This window comes from Miniopterus schreibersii (genome assembly GCF_964146895.1).
Source record: "Miniopterus schreibersii genome assembly, chromosome: 15".
In the NCBI taxonomy this organism is placed as follows: domain Eukaryota; kingdom Metazoa; phylum Chordata; class Mammalia; order Chiroptera; family Miniopteridae; genus Miniopterus; species Miniopterus schreibersii.
In genome coordinates, this window is record NC_138115.1 from 48,708,437 (window position 1) to 48,727,160 (window position 18,724).

Genomic DNA, 18,724 nt, shown 5'->3' on the forward strand with positions numbered 1-18,724 from the left:
AAGAGCAGGTCTGCCCAGTATGAGCCTGAGCTGCTGAAGTTTAATCGACACTGACCCCTCAGACAAAGCTAATGGCAAAGACAGGTTCTTGGGACCGAATCTTCTAAGTGACTGTTACCCAGCTGTGCCCTAGTGAAGTGCCTGTTGTGGCTGGGGGTAGGGGGCCTGGGGGCGGGGGGAGGGGGCTGGGAAGGACCCGCAGCCCTTCTCTACCCTTAGGCTGGGTTAACGCTCAAAACCTGATCTGGAAACTCCTGAAATTTGGAAAGAGCCCTTCTTTTAAAGAAATATCAAGATTTTAGTGCTAATCTCTGATCATCCAAAAGCATTACTTTATGAATACCTTAGTTTTACACGAATTATGTATCTGCTCTGCCAGCACTCTTAAGAAGTGGGTGGCATCACCAGGCCTGCCTGGCTCAGGAAGGAAGCAACCACACCTTGGAAAAGTGAAGAGACTTGCTGGGCATCTTCTAGTTAAAAGGTAGAGCATGAGCTGCCCCCAAGCCTGCCTGACACCGAAGCCTGCATAAACTGCTGTCACCAGGGTAAGTGGTCTGCCTTGCAGAGGGGTGAGACTGTGCACCACACAAGGACCCCTCAGTTAAGGACACGTCTCTCTCATGAGAGGTGCTGTCGATCTGCCGGATGCTTATTAAAACAGCTACCAACAGATGAAAAGAAAGGGTCTTGAGAATGTGGTGCCTCTTAAGAATTCCCACTGAAGTCTTCTCCGGGCTGGCGCTAGGGCAGAGCCAGCCTTGGGATGCGGGGACGAGCAGCAGCAGCCAGTGCACAGGGTGGGGAAGGGCAGCTGAACCAGTGCTCATGCCTGGGCACCTCTCTTCCTCCCAATGAGGGGCTCTGGGTCCCGATCCAGGCTCAACAGGGAAGACTGCGAGGCTGTGAGGAACCTCTCACGGCCACTGGCAAACTCAGGTTTGCAGACTGGCATTTCACTTCCTCTGTGTGTGTGTGTGTGTGTGTGTGTGTGTGTGAACTTCGATTTTTTTTTTAATCCTCATCTGAGAATATTTTTTCCATTGTTTTTCAGAGAGTGGAAGGCGGGGAGAGAGAGAGAGAGAGAAGCATCGATGTGAGAGAGACATTGACTGGTTGCCTCCCGCACATGCCCCAACTGGGGCAGGGGATCGAGCCTGCAACTGAGGTACATGCCCTTGGCCATAACCGAACCTGGGGCCCTTCAGTCCCCAGGCTGATGCTCTAACTGCTGAGCCAAACCAGCCAGGGTTATGTGTGTACTTTTAAAAGCATCTAACATTTTAGCTGGAAGTACGCTGGTGTGGTTAAGAGCACCACTTGTGTATGCAAACCCAGGCTCTGCCCAAGTGGATGTGTGACCTTGGGCAAGTCCCTGGACCTTTCTGTGTCTGTTTCCACATTTGCAAAATGGGAATAATGATGGTTCCTAACCAAGCAGGAGGACTCAGTGACTTGTTACCCCTAAGGCATGAGTAGGACAGTGCCTGGCACATGTGAAATGCCATGTAATTATTAGCTATTAAAGGCCCAAAGCGCTATCTAAATAGGGTGCAAGCCTGAGAAAGTGATTTTTATCCCATTGCCTGTGACCTTCAGAATGAGGACTGTATTACGGCTGCCAAGAGCCCGATGGCCCTGCATCATTGCGGTCTCTGCGACATGGAGGAGGTGGTGAGCTATAGACAGTGTTGCAGCAAATGTGCTAAAGCTCCCAAGAGGCTTATTAGACCAGCCTCGGGGGCCTGCAGGGGGTGGAAAACTGGCCAAAATTCTGACCTTTGAAGCAGAACTCGGGCCCAAGACTGCAGCTGGCAGAGAAAGCAATCCCCTCCTGCTTTTCACATGTACCCTCCAGCTGTGCCTCTCTCCAGGGCAGGGCCTGCACAGGGGTCTCTCGCTAGGCAAGGCGGCAATGGGGATGCCAAGGAGACAGCAGGCCCACACCCGGAATTTGTCCAGAATAGGGTACCCGCCCACCATGAGCAGGCAAGACAGCCAAACAAGAAAGACAGGTACCTGGTCTTCCTGCTCAGTGGGAAGGAGGATACTCTTCCTCTACTCCACCAGAGAGAGCCCAGAGTTAGTGATTCAGCCAAGAACACACGAACACACACACACACACACACACACACACACACACACACAGAGAAATAAGACCCAGACCCGAAAAGGAGTATTTGATTTTGTTTACAAAGTGCCTTTACAGTGCCCCAAGAGGAAGGCCAGGAGAGCGCTCCCAGCTGTACAGGATAGACATCTGAGCCCCGAGTATTTCAATATGACGTGTCCCGGGGGCTCCAATTACCCCCGTGTGAACACAGATGAAAGGGCTGAACTTCACCTGGCACAGTCCCAGCTCCTCCGAACCAAACCCGCATGCAGTGCGGCCTAACCATACCTTGCAAATCGTGGATGATCCTTTGGAGCTGGCCCTCCGCACTGGTGGAAGCCATGGCGACTGGCTCAGGCTGCCTGTCTTGGCTGTGGCTCTCCCGCCTGGGTCCAGTCAGCAGAAGTCAGACCCCATGGTGGCACCTGCACAGGGGAGGAAGAAGCAGTCACAGACATGATGGTAGAGGAATGCTGCCCTAGGCACAGAGTTGCCCTGGCTGGGCATCTTCCCGCAATGGGAAGGGCTTGACCTTTCTGTGTGGGCCTTGGTCTGTGGGCATCCCCTGGTTGGCTTCTGACACATTTACATTCAGACACAATGACCTGTTTTGCGCCTTAAACAGAAACAAGATCAACCAAATAGTATGGCTACTCTTTGAGTTCCTCCCCTAATCCGCCCTCTTAGACAGTACTGCTTCACTTTTCACCTTTAAAAATGTCTCCCAGTGGCTCCCCCACACCCCCAGAACCAAGGCCAGAACTAGTCCAACCCTTCCCAGTTCACTGGGCTGCTAAGCCTCTGGCGCCGATCACCACCAGACCCCTCTCTCCCCAGATCCTCCCGGGGCTCGCTTTCTCCGAGGGCTGCTCAGTAATCTCTGGCCAGAAGCGGTGGGTGAGGCAGGACACATACCCTCAGGGCTTCTGGACCAAGGAGGGCCTGGCTTGCCTCTCAGGGGAGGTCTGCCGCTCCAGGTGCCCAGAGTCCGGCTCTGCCTGGGTGGGTAGACACCGCTGGGCCTTCACCAGAGGCCTGCGCAGCCCTCGGAACCAGTCAAGGGACACTTCTATTTTAAGCTCGGTTACTGTTCTCTTGAGGCTGGTGAGTCCTGAGTTACCAGCCCTGCTTGGGCAGCTGCTTAAGTGATTTAAGGACACAGTAGTAACTGAACCCAACAGAGATGAGGGGGTATGAGCAGCATTGGAAAGAGGCTGGTACGTGCATTTGGACAGTCCTGTGTCTCTCTTTCAAAACCTCCAATTCTTTCCTTAGTTGTCCCATGCAAAGGTGGAATGTTTGCTGACAGAGAAGTTGACAAGACTAGAGGTGTACACAGTAGCAGCCACCACTAAACGAGGGCTACTGTGTGCTGGGCCCTGTTAAGTGCTCTATACATGTGATCATTTTAGTTTCCACAATCGCCCCAGCGGGGTAGATAACGTACAAAGGAGAGACTGGCATTCAGAGAAGTCATGAAACTTGTGTAAGACCACAAGCCAGCAAGGAGTGGAACTATGGTTTGAACAACTCTGGTCAGTCTGATGTCAAACTCTGGATTTACAGCTGAGCCACTGTCACTACAGCGAATGACCGACCACTTCCATGGGCTTCTGGGAACCACCCTGAATCCTAGCCTTCTCCCAAATAATGTGCCGCTACCCTGAGTGTTTCTAACACCTGCTGGCCCTCACCTTCCCACCACCATCTTCCCCTATTGCTCCCAGAGTCAAGGCAAGAAGATCCTGGAATAGAAATGATCCCCAACGTCAAGCTCCTCCAAATATTGACACAAGCATTTTAATGCCAGCCAGAGGTGGGAGGGCCTGTCACAGGGCGGATATGCCCAGCCTATTTTTAACTAACAAACTAGGGCATCTATGACTCAGTGAAAACAAGGCGCAAAGAGGCCTTCTCTGGCCTAGGTGGAATGAGGCAGGTGCATACCTATACACACTCCCAATAATTCATGACACAGACCCCAGAGAGTCAGGGATAGAGAGAGAACCAGCCAAAGCCTCCCAGCAAGTGCTGGCACCCTGCCCATCACAGACACCAAACTGAGGGTGGCAGTGGGTTACAAGAAGCCGGCCCACCCAGCCCCAGGTGTCTCTGCAGGTCGCCTGCTGGACACAGAGCCTGAGCAGGGAGCAGCCAGGGCCCTGGGGAGAGCTGGAGCCCAGGCTGGGCCAGACTTCTTCAGACACTGGCCCTCAGGGCGAGGCAGAAAGGATCAAGGATAGTCACTCTCAGTGCCCAGCTGTCCTGGCGCCGTGCTCTGTCATGTGCCTACTACGTGTGGGCTGGGGATAGAGGCAGGCAAGGCACAGGCCAGCCCTGGAGGAGCCCAGCTGTCCACCAAGGAGACGGACAGAAAAATATCCAGATATCAGGATATGACAGAAGAGGTCCATGCAGATTTATGGATAAAAAAATTATGGGTGCTCAGCAGTGAAAAGGAATGAACCACAGATACACACAACAAGTGCTTTATGCTGAGCGAAGGAAGCCAGACCGAAAAGGCTACATACTCTCCGATCTATTTGCATATCCTTTCAAGAGCAAAACACTGGGGAGAAACCAGGTCAGTGGCTGCCAGGGCCTGGGGTGAGGGAGGCTTTGACAACAAGAATATGGAGAAATTTTGGGGGGCAATTCTGTTCTATCTTGATTGTGGTGGTGGTGACCAGACTAAATATTTCACGAACATAAGCTGTGGTGGGGCCTGAGGAAGGGAAAGTTCATTCTTTCGGGGAAGGGACAGGGTGGTGGACAATAAGATGGCAACTGTGTTGGGCCAGGCCTGAAAAACGAACAGAAGGCCTTCCAAGAGACACAGAGGAAAGGGTCCTGGAGAGGATCTATACCAGAGTGTCTCTTCTGTGAATGCTGTCAACACAGCCAGCCTTGCAGCTTCTGGGAGGACTAATCTCGGAGGAAGATGATTAATACCCCAGGAGTCCTCAGTGGAAGTCTACTGGGTCTGTGTGTTTACTCAAAGTAGAGGCAAGACTTGCGCACATGGGAGGGAGTGGAGCTTGGAAGGATGTGGTAACAACAGACTGAGTTAACTTGGCAGGCTCGGGCCGGACAATGCACGACTATACAACCAGCTGGATTTCCTAGAAACCAGCCCTCTTTGGAGTCTGCACACAGGCACAGACATGCTCCTTCAAGACTTCTTGGCGCTTTGGTGAGGCTGCCCTTGTGTGGGCCCAAGCCCAGGAGGCCTTCTCTGCCTGACCCGGGGACTGTGCTCAGCTGAAGCCAAGTTCCTGGGTCATGGGGTGAGCTGTGACAGCTGCCAACGACAAGCTGCTTTTCCAAATAGCCTGCGTCACCACCAAGGTAATGAGCCCTAAGAAACTGACTGCTGAGCCTGTAGGTTGCAGTGGCTCCCCCCGAAGGCTGTGGGTCACCACCTCACAAGGTTTCAGGACGTCAGAGCTTCTGTGGAAGACAGGACACGGTCACCATAGAGACGCTTGTTCCATGAACTTGGAAAGGACAAGTCTTAGCATTTTGCTCTCTGTCTTCCTTAGTCTGAAATCATTATTAACCAATGAAAGACACAGAAAGGGACACTGTTTCTCTCTACTCCATGGGCAGTTCCCTGTGTCTCTAGATAACTGCCCTGTGGTTGAGGGATGAAGCTTTTCTCTCTTTTACTCATAACACTTCTGACACCAAACGTGTGGCTTTTTCCCCACACCAGAAAGCAGTCCTGACACCAACTGGGTGCCCCACAATTCAATTCAATTCTGACACTAACTACTTGGGGGAGCACTGGGTTGTCTTGTCAACAACTGAAAATTATGGTTAAGCTTGGCCAGAATGTCTAAAAACAGCCCATCTTCTGAAAGAGGAAAAGGAACTAAATGCATTTTTAAAAATTTTTATTACCTGGGATTATTGCCTGAATACCTGGTCATGGCCTAGGTATTATTTTAGAGGTAAAGGATCTTCCCCACCTCGAAAATTCCTCCTATACCTACCCAGAAGCTCAAAATGCTTTAAACAATAGACACAGGAGTTTAGTCCCAAATAACGATACAAAGACTGACTCACATAAACTTATTTATACTATGGTGCAAATGACTAATATTCATGTTGCCCAGAAATGGGTTCTGGCAGGAGCAATATAGCGTCTGAGTTGCCACATAGGAAAGAAGAATCAGAAAGGGAGGAGGGGTCTGGGGCATGAAAGACAACCTTGCCCTGCCTTCAAAACTTGTCAAATTTGCTCAATAACAAGTACTGATAATAACGCAGTAAGAACTGGCCCAGAGAGGGGACCGTACCACAGGGCTCCTCCCACTCTCAAATAAAGTGGAACACACCAGCTGTAAATCCCACCCAGACCAAGAAAGGATGTCAACAAGTTCAGATCAGTCAAAGCAGAAAGCCTTTCTGGAAGAGTCTACGGCCTTGGCCTGGTTCGGAGCACCCAACAGCATCTATCCAGTTATATCTATGGAAAGAGGGCACGAGGCTGGTACCTGCAGCTTTGAAGGCCCACGGTTCTGCTGGCTCGGCGCTGAATTGGTTAGCAGGAAGGCAGGCTGCCCTCGCCAGAGCTTCAAGAAGGTACCTAGGAGAATGCTCAGCAGTTTGCCAGAGGCCAGCTCAGAAACAGACATTGCAGCACACGTGAGCCTTGGCTCACGAGGCAACCACACCCCTTAGACCTATAATTAAAAGGCTGACCCACTCTATGCCTGGGTCATCTTTCCCAAGCACTCCTTGCTTGCAATCCTCTCCTTTCCTTAAAGGGAGTGAAGACTTGAGATTCTGTCATCACTTCTTGAACCTTCTCTTGCCCCCTCTCCCTTTCCACCAATGATTTCAGGTTTCTTGGTCACTTGCACTGGAACACATACAAAACTGGTCCCAATTCCTGCCCAATGACCCAGGAGAGCAGGGTGTGGAGGAAACTGTGGATAGGAGGTGTTGCTTCTGGGCCTAGGGAAAGCTGTCTGTTTTTTTTAGGAAGGGGGGCAGCTGCTCCCAGAAGGGGCTGCAGTGCTGTTGGAAAGCACCCAGAAGACCACAGTGGCATGTGCATGTGAAAATTGGGGCAGTTTCTGGGTCAGCTGCACAAATAAGTGAGTACAAGCTGGTGCATCTACCCCTGCTCCCAAACAGCACAATCCCCACACAGGTGGAAAAACAGCAGTGCTCCCAAATTGTACCCTCAGAGTCAGGCCGGCCAATGTTGAGTCACGGACTGAACCTCTGATAGAATGTGCTGTACCAGTAAACACGGCCTTGAGGAAGGCAGCAGACAACCCATATGTGCTAACAAACCTCCTACCATCCGAAATGGGTTTGCTGGGCACCACAAAAAGGCAGGCCTGACCCAGGAGCTGGGGCTACAGTTGTGAGCAATGCCAGAGGAGCGCCGACCTTCAAGGAACTCACGCTACAGGGGGGAGAAGCAGACAGCATGCACCCCAATAAGCTTATAGACAAATAAGAGATCACTTGAGACCCAAGAAGCACTGTGATAAAAACAGGTGAACACAGGAGGCACCAAACTCTACTCTGCTCATGATTCTAAGCCCCCACTGCAGGGGGACGTGCCTCTCTTCCACTCTGGTGGCCACTTGCTGGTACAGTCATTTCTTGTTTAATCTCTTTCCCACCTGTCTGTAAGCTCCACAGCTACTAGTTATTTATTCATTATTTCCCAGCACCTAGAACAATTCTGACACAGGGAGGGCCCTAGATAAATGACTTGCTGAATGAATGAACGAACGAATGAAATGAAACGAAACAAAACCACTGACTCTTGCTCCACAAACCAAATTAAACTTTAGGCACAGAAATGTACTAGAAATGTACCAACATGTAAACAGTGATAATTATCCTTCAATGGTGGGAAACATGGATAAATACGCAAAAAAACCCCAAAACAACCCCCCCCATTTCTATGATTTTTCAATTTTCCTTTATTGAACATAAAATACTTTTATGTTGACTAAAATAATGCATTTAAAAAGTTGTAATTGCAGACATTATATCATCATTATTGTGGCAACATTACAGAGTTATTACTCTGAGAATGAATGGAATTATGTAATTTAGGGATTGGGTGGATTAAGTGTGTCTACAGGAGAGTGTGCACCACAGCTCTGACCCTGAGACAGCCCTACCCAGAAGCCTCCTCTACCCTATCCGGGACAACTGTAACATAACCACAGCCACTACCACCACCTCCCCACTCACCCAGCCCTCCCCGAGGCCCTTTCCTTCCTCCATTCCCAGAAGTTTGGATCTGAAACCTTCAAACAGGAACACTACAAGGGTAGTTCAGGAAAGTATTGATGGATCTGAGCTCTGTTGTCCTCCTTGGGTGAGGAGCAGCAACCTGGGGAAGGGGGTGGGGCTATGCTGGCAGATAGGAGGGGCAAACAAGAACCAGGATTGTGGGAGTTGTGGCAACAAGCAAGAAGACAGTCTTCTCTTTTATCAACTGCAGCTAAGACTTCCCAATTTGGACCCTATTTGAATTTGGAATCAGACTAGTCCTGTGAAATTTCCATTACCTATCACGCAACAAAGAATAAAATAAAGATCATGATGACTGTGTGAGACCCATGGTATGTTTAGCTCACCAAACTCTTTTCAGGCAATTTTAGCAAATCTATTTGTCCTAGGGAGTTACTTGACCCTGTCCTACCTTGTGTGTGTGGCAGGGGAGTGTGGTTTTTTTGTTTTTGTTTATTTGTTGAGTACAATGTGGGGAGGTTACCCTTTACCTTCCTTCATGGAGGAGTTGGGGAAAGAGACATTCTCAGTGGCTAACTTTGGCTGAGGCTCCTACTAAGTGCCCCCTCCCTGACCAAGACTGCAGATGCCCTGGAAAGAGCACCTGGAGCTCCAGGTTCAGCTTCAGGAAATTCCGCCATTTCCATGCTAAATGATCACCATCTCTGGTACAGCTGTCCAGCCCATCCTGGACCTCTTCCAGGGACTCTCTTGGCCTACCCCTTTGTGTGCTAATGACTTGCTTGGAATGCTTTTTCTGCTCCAGGTTTTTCTTTTAAATTGCAAGCTTTTCCCTGGCAGTTTTCTGCCCCAGGCTGAGGGTGCACTACTCTACCCCCTCATGTGGTTTGGCCAAACCTGCCCCTGGGTCCCTGACCCAGCCGCAGGGCCACAGTCCTGTAACCAGGCCACAGTCCTGTAACCAGACCACAGGTTCTCCTTAAATCTGTCCTCAGAACTACACCCACAGATACACCCTTGTCCCTGAAAACAGGATCTGGCCCAGGTAGAAACAGCCACTGGTGTCTTTCAGATGCCACAGAGAGTTGCATGAACAGGAAGGACCACTGGTGGTCACTACAACTGGCTGTGGACTGGTGGAGTCCACCAGAGAAGGACTGCCGTGGGTGCTCAGTGGCTTCAAGGCGAGGAAGAGGGGAACGCGCCTCCTGCACAATTCAGCACATCTCTACCATAGTCATCTCCTAAAAGCCATGAAGCCCATGTGCTCTGAGGGTGAAGCTCTTATTATGGGCACAATACAGTAACACGTCTAAAAACCGCAAGAATATAAACACAGACTCATGGAAACATTTCAATACCCACCCTACTGGTTTACTTAGTTGTTCAAACAGAGGCTTTCACACCAATCAAGAGCTTTGAAAAAATAAACAAACACCTGGCACTGAGATTACAAACAGAAAATAGTTTCTTTTTTGAGCAAGACAGTGACATTCAGCCACTAGGTGAGCAGATGTTGACCAGGCCAAACTCCACTCATCCCTGCTCACAGGAGGCTTCTGGCTAGTTACGAGACACCAGCTAAGGAACCTTACCTGCTCTGCTCTCTGGGCCTGCTCCAGTGAATGAGGCTCCAAAGTGAGTTCCTAGCAGAATTTTCACCATGAGACTACAGCTAGGCAACACACTTCCCCTGCCTCCAGTTTAAAGGCGTTCTAGTCTTGAGTCACCCAAGCTGTCTTTGGAATCCTCAGAACACCCATCAGCAGAGAGGGAAGAGGAGGACTGCCATGGGTGCTGTGTTCTGGAGGCAGCAGCCCCTGGCCTCGGTGACCTACACCGGTCAAAGTCACCACCTGCTCTGGTCTTGCTCTTGAAGGGCAGCAGAATTTCTCTCTCCAAAATAGGCCTCTTTGGGATACAGATTATATTAGGCTAATTTTAAGAAACGACAGATGTTGGAGAAGCTCTGAAAACCTAGAAGCTGCCCTTTGTAAAAGGACATTTACATTTGTAAGGAAAATCTCCATTTGTAAGGGTGCTTCCCCCTCACACTGTACCAGGCCTGCTTTTACATTTAATGGAGTAGGCTGGGGCTTAAATCCGAATAACAGCTTTACCAGGCTTTTCCTAGTAACCTCCCATCGAGGACCCTCCACCCTTAACATCTGCTTTTGTCTTTAGCTGCAGGTGGTATTTAAGGTAGTGGCTTCCACCACTTTGGTGAGTTACAGTTTTCCTGGGTCTCTCCTATACATACACCTCATTAAACTTATTTTCCTCCTGCTAATTTGTCTCGAGTTAATCTGAGTATTAGTCCAACCAGAACCCTGAAGGGTAGAGGATAATTTTTCCTCCCTGACATCTGTTCTAAGTGGTTCCTCTCATAACAAACATCTGTGGGAGCCATCCTGCCCCTAAAGGACCAGGCTGAAAAAGCCTGCGGCTCCTGGACCCACGCCGGTGCCCTGAAACCAGCGACGAGTAGCAAAGACCACTCGAGGAGCAGCTAGAGGACTGACTCTGAAGCACAAAAAGCATCGACGTAAAATATTATTTGTAGCATCTAACAGGTGGGCATATGATCACTCTACAATTCCAAAGGTTCTGTGTGTTTGACTATTTTCCTAATACAGTACTGAAAACAACTGAAACACTAAATGAAGGAGAAAACTGTTTCCTAAAGCAAGAACCTTTTCAGATCCTTTTAATCAACGAAGGCCACACAGCCCACCTCTGAGACAACTGAACTCTGCTTTCCGGGGTAGTAATGGCCCACAACTGGTGCAGGGCATTCAGTCACTTATGAACAAGTCCTGTCACACAGAAGAGGGGTGAGAGGTCAAGTGCAGCCCACGCCACCCCCTGGCCCCTTCAGAAGAGGAGCCACTGAAGGCAGAAAACCTCAGGGTGACAGCTGGGGGGGGGGGGGAGCGCGGGACGCTGCACCCCCAGCATCCGCATTGGGCAGATGGCAGGGAAGTTAAGGGCTGAGGTGGCAGCAGGGCAGTGAGTAGATTAAGGCCTGAGCCTCTGCCCTGGGTGCCCCTGACCCATTTCTCTGGCGGAAACGAAAACTGCGGTGGTAAGACAAGCCTGGGGGCAGAGCGCCTGCGGCCAAGGCAGCAGCTTCCCGAAGAGCTCCCCTCGCTCCCACGGGGGCAGCCGGGGGCACCTGTGAAGGCTGACAAAGGACCAGGGGACGCGCTAACCGGGAGCCACGTGGTTAACGTGTCAACCACACAGGATTTCTTACCGAAAACAAAAAAAGTTCTGCACCCTCTCTACAGCCTCAGCTCAGGTCCCCGGCAGCCACACCTGAGGCCCTCCAGCAGCCCACAGGCGTCGCGGCAGAGGCGCCTGCGGCCGCCCCGCGGCCCTGCCCCGGGCACCGGGCCCTGGGAGACAGCGGGGCCCGGGGTGAACCGGCCACCCTCTTCGGGGAGGAGGGGGAGACACAGCATCGGCGGGGTGTCAGAGCGAGGTCTGGGCTGTCCCGGCCCAGCTGAGCCAGCAACTGGCTTCTTAAGGTCAGCGGCCCCTTGGACAAAGCCAGCGGCCCCGTGGGGGCCTGTCCTGCGCCCCACGCCCCCCAGGCTGGTTCTGGGACCCCCACAAGGTGGGTTCCTCGGCCGTTGGGGGTCTCAGAGCTGCCGTTGGGGGGGGGGGGGGTGTCTGTTTTTCTAACTGGTCACCCGAGGCCGCCTGGCCCCAGGGCCCGTTTCTCCCGCCTGGGGTACTTCCCAGGCCCGCGGGGCACAGGCTCGGCGGGGTCCGTGGGAGACCGGAGATGGGCGGGAACGGAAAGAGCAACAGGTGACAAGCCGCGCCTGGAAGGAAGTTCTCCGCACCGGGGGCCGAGCTGCCTGGACGCCCCCAGAGTCCGGCCGGCCCCCCTGGGGGCACTTACGCGCTAGTAGGTCCACCGCTGGGCAGAACCGAAACTTTCTGGGGCCAAGCAGAAGACTGCGAGAGCGCGGCGCAGACGGCCATGATACGCACAGCCCGCCACGGCCGGGAGCGGACTACAACTCCCGGCATGCTCCACAAGCCCGGGGCCTACAACGCCCATCGGGCCGCAGGGGCAGATGGGCGCAGACTACAACTCCCGGCGTGCTCCGCGGAGCTGCTCGTCCTACCTGGCTGCAGGTCCTAGGTTAACCCTGCTTGTGCCCGCAAACCACGGAAAGGGGGGGGCTCTTTCTCGAAAGCAGCCCCGTCCATGTGTGGCTTTTGAGAATTTGGAATGTAGCTAGTTTGAGTTGAATTGTGCGTGTGTTAAGTGCGGAATACAGCTGAATTCCAACGACACAGTACGAAAAAGACATTCCCAGCGGAAAGCAGTATCATTCCTTCTGGTTGGAGGGCTGATCTCTGGAAGGTCCTTGTTCAGACACAGTTGCATCATGAGATAGGGAAAAGCCCTAGACTTGGAGACAGAAGACTTAGGTGTTAGGCCAGAGGGGAGAGAGGGACAGAAAACTGAGCTAGAGGGCACTCAAGACAGACTTGGCCTCAGACAGTTTTGCCCAAGGCCTGCATGGAGCCAATTTCCCACCATCCTGACCCGCACAGGGCTTGTTCCACTCTTTATCTCCAATCTGTCTTCTGTGTCCCTCCCTTCACCCCAAATCCTAACCCAGCTCCCCCCCATAAGTAGAGAATTTTTAGGAATCACATGAAATGATCTTGGGTAGAAATTTATTTGTGCATATGGTACAATGATTCTGTTTTTATGGGATGATTGCAATAGTAATTCATATTAGTTTGGGACTGAATGATTTACAAAGCAAGTAATTCGCAATAGTAATTCATATTAGTCTGGGGCTGAATGATTTACAAAGCAAGTAATTTACACACATGACCTCATGTGCACCTCCACTGTGTGGGTAGAATCTGTCTTTCTGTTGTTGACATTTATACAGTTTTACAGATGAGGACACTGAGACTCTGAGAGACCCAAGGTCACAGTGAATGAGTAAAAGAGCTTGGATTTGGGGTTTGGGTCCAGGGCTCAAATCCCAAAAGGCTTCTCAGCCAGTTTACTTTGGGAATCTTTCCTACTGGGTTTTCCATACTTGTGGGTTTCTTTGTCCCATCACAGGCAACTTTCACAAATGAAAGCCACCAGGAATTCAACAAACCAGGTGATGGCTGGCTGGTGGGCTCCAGAGAATTCATGGGAATCCCATGGGTGGTACCTGGAGTTGACTGGAAGATGTAACATAAGCAAGTGTCAGAAGAGGAAATGGAAGTAGGAAAAACCCCCCAAAAGATGGTTTCCTATCCACTTACTCAATCAACCACAGATATTGTGAGGCAGTTTCTAGATATGCAACACAGATTGTGCCCGCAGGGGAGTTCCACTCTGGCTGGGGTTATTGGAGGTCTGGGGCTGCTCTGGGCTTGGAGGCACATTCCTATATAGAGATCAGCAAGGTTCCTCTCCTCTTGAATTTGTTTGAGAGAGTGTGGAGATGGAAATGCTTGAAGAGGATCTTCCTTAGGTACTGCTGGGGACTTCTTATGTTCCAGGTGTGGCAAGTCCGTAGCCATGTGTCCAAGGCATCATATTTCAACTATTAGGGGAGGGAAAGGCCCACAAAAGTTGGGTTGAGGTTGAATAGTGGTTTCAGTGGGTGGAGGGGGGGAAAGCAGGAGGTTGTGGCTAATGAAAGGAGTGGTCTGAGAATGTAGAATGTGGTCCCTGGTCTCACCCATGCTCCCTTTCTGATAGGATGTCCCTCTGCCTTCCTGTTTTATACGTCTCTGTCTTCATGCCTCTATCCTTGGATTCCCAAGGAGCTGAGCCAGGAGAAGACTTGGTTAAAAAGCACTCTAAGTGCTAGTCTATTGGAAGTCCCAAAACATCACTAGAAGTGTAAAGAGATGGACGTGGTTGTATTTCATGAAGTACTCCTAGGGATATGGCTGTATGTGTTGAAAGAAATACTTGGATATGCATCTTGGGATTTGAAGGAATGGGATGGATAAGGAGATGGTGGATCGAACCTCTCAAAGGGCATGCTCTGTGGTGATACAAGAACCCCCAAACCTGCCTTCTAAGAAGAGTGGGCTCAAGACCCATAGAGCTTTGGTTTGGCCAAGTGGGTGTGTGAGCTGGAATCCTCTGTCCTTCTGCTCCCTGGGCTCAGCCTACCATCTAAATAAAAGTTGAACAAAAGTTAAATACTATCAGTTTGAGGGAGTGCCAAGTAATTAGCCTGACAGAAGCCCATAGGCTTAGCTCTGACCCTGAAACCATCTCATCGCCTCCTTCCTTTTGCTGTTTCTTCAGTGGGTGGTGGGTGATGGCCCCACCTATTGGTTAGCTAGTTCCTTCACTGGTGCGCTCCCCAGCCTTCGCCAGCAGGTATTACTGACCTAATTCTTAAAATTAGACCCTCACTCTTCCCCAGCAAGGTCACACTCTTCCAAGGCTGCCACCCAATGGCAACTAGAGCATTGAACTTGTAGCTGGAACTGAAGGGGAAAACTGCCTTATAGGCTCTCTAGGCTCCAGCTGAGGGCTATATTAGTAGATACTTTATTCAACAAGCATATATTGAGCACCACAGTGACTTTGTGCAAATTCCTGCTCAAGGATTGTGGAAGATTCTGGAATTCCCATTTTCAAGAGCTTGCATCCAGTGTTTCTAAGTAGGGTACATGTCAAAATCACCTGGGGAGCTTTTCCAAAGGCCCCATTTCAGAGCTGAATCGGGTTCACAGATTGGGAAAGGGTCTGTATGGTATGGGAAAATTTAGATGGTGGCTTTTATCTATGTCCTCGGGTGTGAAGCTGTGAGACCACATAAGAGGCAGGCATGGGCACCAGAAACGAAAAGGCAAGGTCAAGGATAGTCATTGCCACAGAGAAGATTAAGCAATGTACTCTGAATGTAGGGAAGAAAAGTTAATATCTATGAAGAAGCAGCCTGAGGCAAGGAAGGTAGAAAGGGCCCCATGGCACAGCTCCCCCAAAAGCATACACTAGAAGGGTAATGAACAGCTGTCATCCTTTGCTCCCACAGTGATAGAGCAACAGGATCCATGCTCGGCAGGGTGCAGGACCAGGTTCCTGTCCTCAGGCAGTTTGTAGTCTGATGGGGCAGGGATATAAGATAGGCACGTGCCTAACTATGACACGTGGTGGAAAGTGACAAATAATATTGTCAAGGGGACAAGCAGAGTGCTCTCCTGATTTAAAGATTGGAGAGGGCTTCCTGAAGAAGCTGGCTTTTCAGCTGGGGCTTATAGATTAGGGAGCAGAAGGACAAGTGTCCCAGGTCCAGGTGACAGCATGCCAGAGGTCCAGAGGAAACAGAGAGAAGGCTACGTGGTCTTCTGTGGTCAGATCCCAAGCTGGTGGGGGTGGAGAATAAGAGCGGAGACTAATAGAATGGAAAAGTCAGTTGGCACCGGATTGTAGGGGCCTTGAAGGACTTGCTAAGGTGTTGGGGCTTTGTTTGTTGTAATGAGCCACTAAGCATTTTGAGCAGCCTGGTTTCAATGCAGGGGACACTGGCGGGGAAAGAGAGGAGCAGCAGGAAGAGGCTGGGGAAGCGAGGCCATCTGGGGATGGGTCCATGCAATGGCAAGAACAACTCTGGGAGACATTGGGAAGGCAGGGTCAGCAGAACTTGGCCATGGGCATGGAGGGAAAGGAAAGGCGGGGCTAGAAGATGACTCAGGTTTGGAGGGTCAGTGACTGGGGGTTGGGGATGGGGGAAGCTGGTGCCATCAACCAAGCAGGGGGGGACATTTCAGGTGAAAGTGATGAATCTGAAGTGCCAGCTCAGCAGCCCCCTGGAGAGAATGAGATGTTGGAGGAATCTTTACCTTGGGTGCCTTCACCAGGTGGGTGCAAGTCTGGGCCTTCAGAGCTGGATGGTGGCACCTGGAGGGTAGCAACTGTATCTTGATGATCTTTATATCCTTCAAGTACATGCCTTGTGCAGAACGTAGCACTTATTGCATTCTTTTTTTCCTTCAATAAAAGATCTGTGGACTAAATATGCAAGTGCTTGTTCATGTGCTAGAAATTGGAATTATGATACAGAACACATATCCAGTCCAGCTGTGGGCTTTTAGAATCCAGATTTTGTTCTGACTATGCTTATTTGAGGAAGTGGCTACATTTTTTAAGGGATTTTTTTTTTAAAAGCCTCACTGAGGACATGCTTTTATTGATTATTTTTAGAGAGAGAGGAAGGGAGAGAGAGAAAGAGAGAAAAACACCAATGTGAGAGACACATTGGTGGGTTGCCTCCCGTGCTTGCCCTAACCAGTGACCTAACCCACAACCTAGGTGCGTGCCCTGCCCAGGAATTGAACCACAACCCCTTTGATGCATGGACGATGCTCCGACCCACTGAGTCACCCGGCCAGGGCGAGGCTGTGGTTACTTTTGTTCTGCAGACAGTCTCATCCAGTCGTCACCGAGGAGCAGAGAAGCAACAGTCTCCAAACTCAGCTGGGACACCCACAGTCGGGACGGGAGGGCTCCTTGCCGGCAGCCTGCAGTTGCCCAGCTATCACACCCGAGCGGCGAGCCGGCCCCGCAGCAGGCCCCGAGGGAAGCTCCTTCCTGAGGACCCTTTCACGTTTTAGAACCTCCTGAACTAAGCAAGGGTAAGAAATCCGCGTCTAAAGGAATGCACAAATGAAGGGAAGAATCCTAAACTCGGAATCCAAGAAGTATTTTTTTCTCGAGGGCGATGCAAACAGTCCAGGTGGGGAGCCCCTTTTCTGCAGGAGAGGGGCGTGCAGGACCCCCTGGGGTGATGGGTTTCTGCAGCCGCAGCACCCCGATGCCCCGTCCTGCACCGCTGCCCGTGGCCCCCCAACCTGCCCCTCAGTAGAAGGAGGCGCCCTCGTAGTGGAAGGCGCCCGGGGAGCGAGGGAACGGGGAGGCGCCGGGGGCCTGCGGCCGGCAGAGCCAGGAGCGCCCCAGCAGGCTCTTGAGGTGTCTGCGGAACTTGACCCCCACGAACACGTAGAGCACCGGGTTGAAGCAGCAGTGGGAGAAGGCGACGTCGCGGCAGACGACCAGGGCGTAGTCCAGCTGCCAGTGGAGCGCGCAGCCCCGAATCACGTCGAGCCGGAGCAGCGTCTTCAGGAACAGCACGAGGTTGTAGGGCGCCCAGCTGACGAAGTGGGCAGACACGATGGTGAGGATGAGCCTCACCGTCCGCCGGTGCCGGCTGGCCCGCGCGTGGAACAGCGTCCTGAGGATCTCCACGTAGCAGAACACGATCACCCCCATGGAGAGCAGGAAGAAGGCGTTGTGCTGGTAGACCGAGGCCAGGTACCACTTGAGTTCTGAGTAATCGCACCTGGAAGGTTCTGATGAAGGTTCCGGGGGATAAAACACTTTGTGGAAGATGGTGTCGGGGATGGAAGACAGGACGCTAACTGCCCACACGGCTGCGGTCACCAGCACGCGACACCGGAGGGTGTGGACTCTCAGGGACGAGAGGGGGCTCACCACGGACAGATAGCGGTGGATGGTCATGATGGTCAGGAAGAAGATGCTGCTGAAGAGGCTGATGGAGAAGATCATGTTGAAGAGCTTGCAGAAGAAGTCTCCCAGCACCCAACCCCAGTGGTATTCCAAAACCCAGAGGGGCAACAAGAAGGAGAACGCCAGGTCTGAGAGGCACAGGTTGAGGATGAAGACGTTGGTGAGGGCCTCCAGGCTCTCGTATTTCACCAGGACCCACAGCACCAGGCTGTTGCCCACCAGGCTGAGGAGGAACACCAGGCAGTACAGGACGGTGGTGCTGAAGGTAGCAAAGGTGAAGGTCTGATTCTCACACACGAAGCTCTGCAAATCATAATCATAAGGGGTGGTGGACTCTGGGATGCCTGAGGGGTCCATCTAGACATTGAGAGCATCTGAAATGATACAGACATGGAGTTTAAAGCCATGTGGTTAGGCTAGAGTTCAGGAGAATTCGTATTACAGAAATGTGTTGTCTGCGGTTCAGCTACCAGGTGAATTGTTTGTAATGAGATTAGAAACTTTCACCAGGACACGGAGTCATTAAGCATACTCCTTAGTTTAGTTAGCAGTTCTTTCTTAGCAGGATTTTTTTTTAAAAAATTGATTTTAGAGAGAGTGAGAGCAAGAGAGAGAGAGAAAGAGAGACAGAGAGAAACATTGATGTCAGAGAGATACATCTATCGGTTGCCTCCTGTATGAACCCTGACAGGGGATCAAACCCACAGCCTAGGTCTGTGCCCCGGCCAGGAAATGAGCCATGACCCTCCAGTGCATGAGAAGATGCTCTAATCAACTGAGCCACCCGGCCAGGGCATTATCAGGATTTTCTTGATGAAGGAAGCAATGCATTAATTTCCATCCCGTCACAAGTC

General features: G+C 51.3%; 2 protein-coding genes across 4 annotated transcripts in view; both read right to left on the minus strand.

Moving 5' to 3' along the window:
• Positions 1-12,366, minus strand: part of FYCO1 (FYVE and coiled-coil domain autophagy adaptor 1) — a 64,127-nt gene extending 51,761 nt beyond the window's left edge. The window contains exons 1-2 of one of the 3 annotated variants that reach the window (XM_081160168.1): positions 12,255-12,366; positions 2,402-2,538 (exon numbers count right to left, since the gene is read on the minus strand). In XM_081160168.1, the coding sequence (XP_081016294.1) occupies positions 2,402-2,456 (55 nt within the window). In that variant the 5' untranslated portion in view covers positions 2,457-2,538; positions 12,255-12,366. Of the gene's footprint in view, positions 1-2,401; positions 2,539-3,028; positions 3,172-6,612; positions 6,778-12,254 lie in introns of those variants that run through there. The other 2 variants (XM_081160170.1, XM_081160169.1) reach the window with 2 other exon arrangements.
• A 4,835-nt stretch (positions 12,367-17,201) lies between these two features.
• On the minus strand, positions 17,202-18,227 carry XCR1 (X-C motif chemokine receptor 1; the record flags this gene model as incomplete). Its single annotated transcript, XM_081159946.1, has 1 exon — positions 17,202-18,227. The coding sequence occupies one exon, from the start codon at positions 18,225-18,227 to the stop codon at positions 17,202-17,204; it is 1,026 nt and encodes a 341-aa protein (XP_081016072.1).
• Between the last annotated feature and the right edge of the window lie 497 nt (positions 18,228-18,724).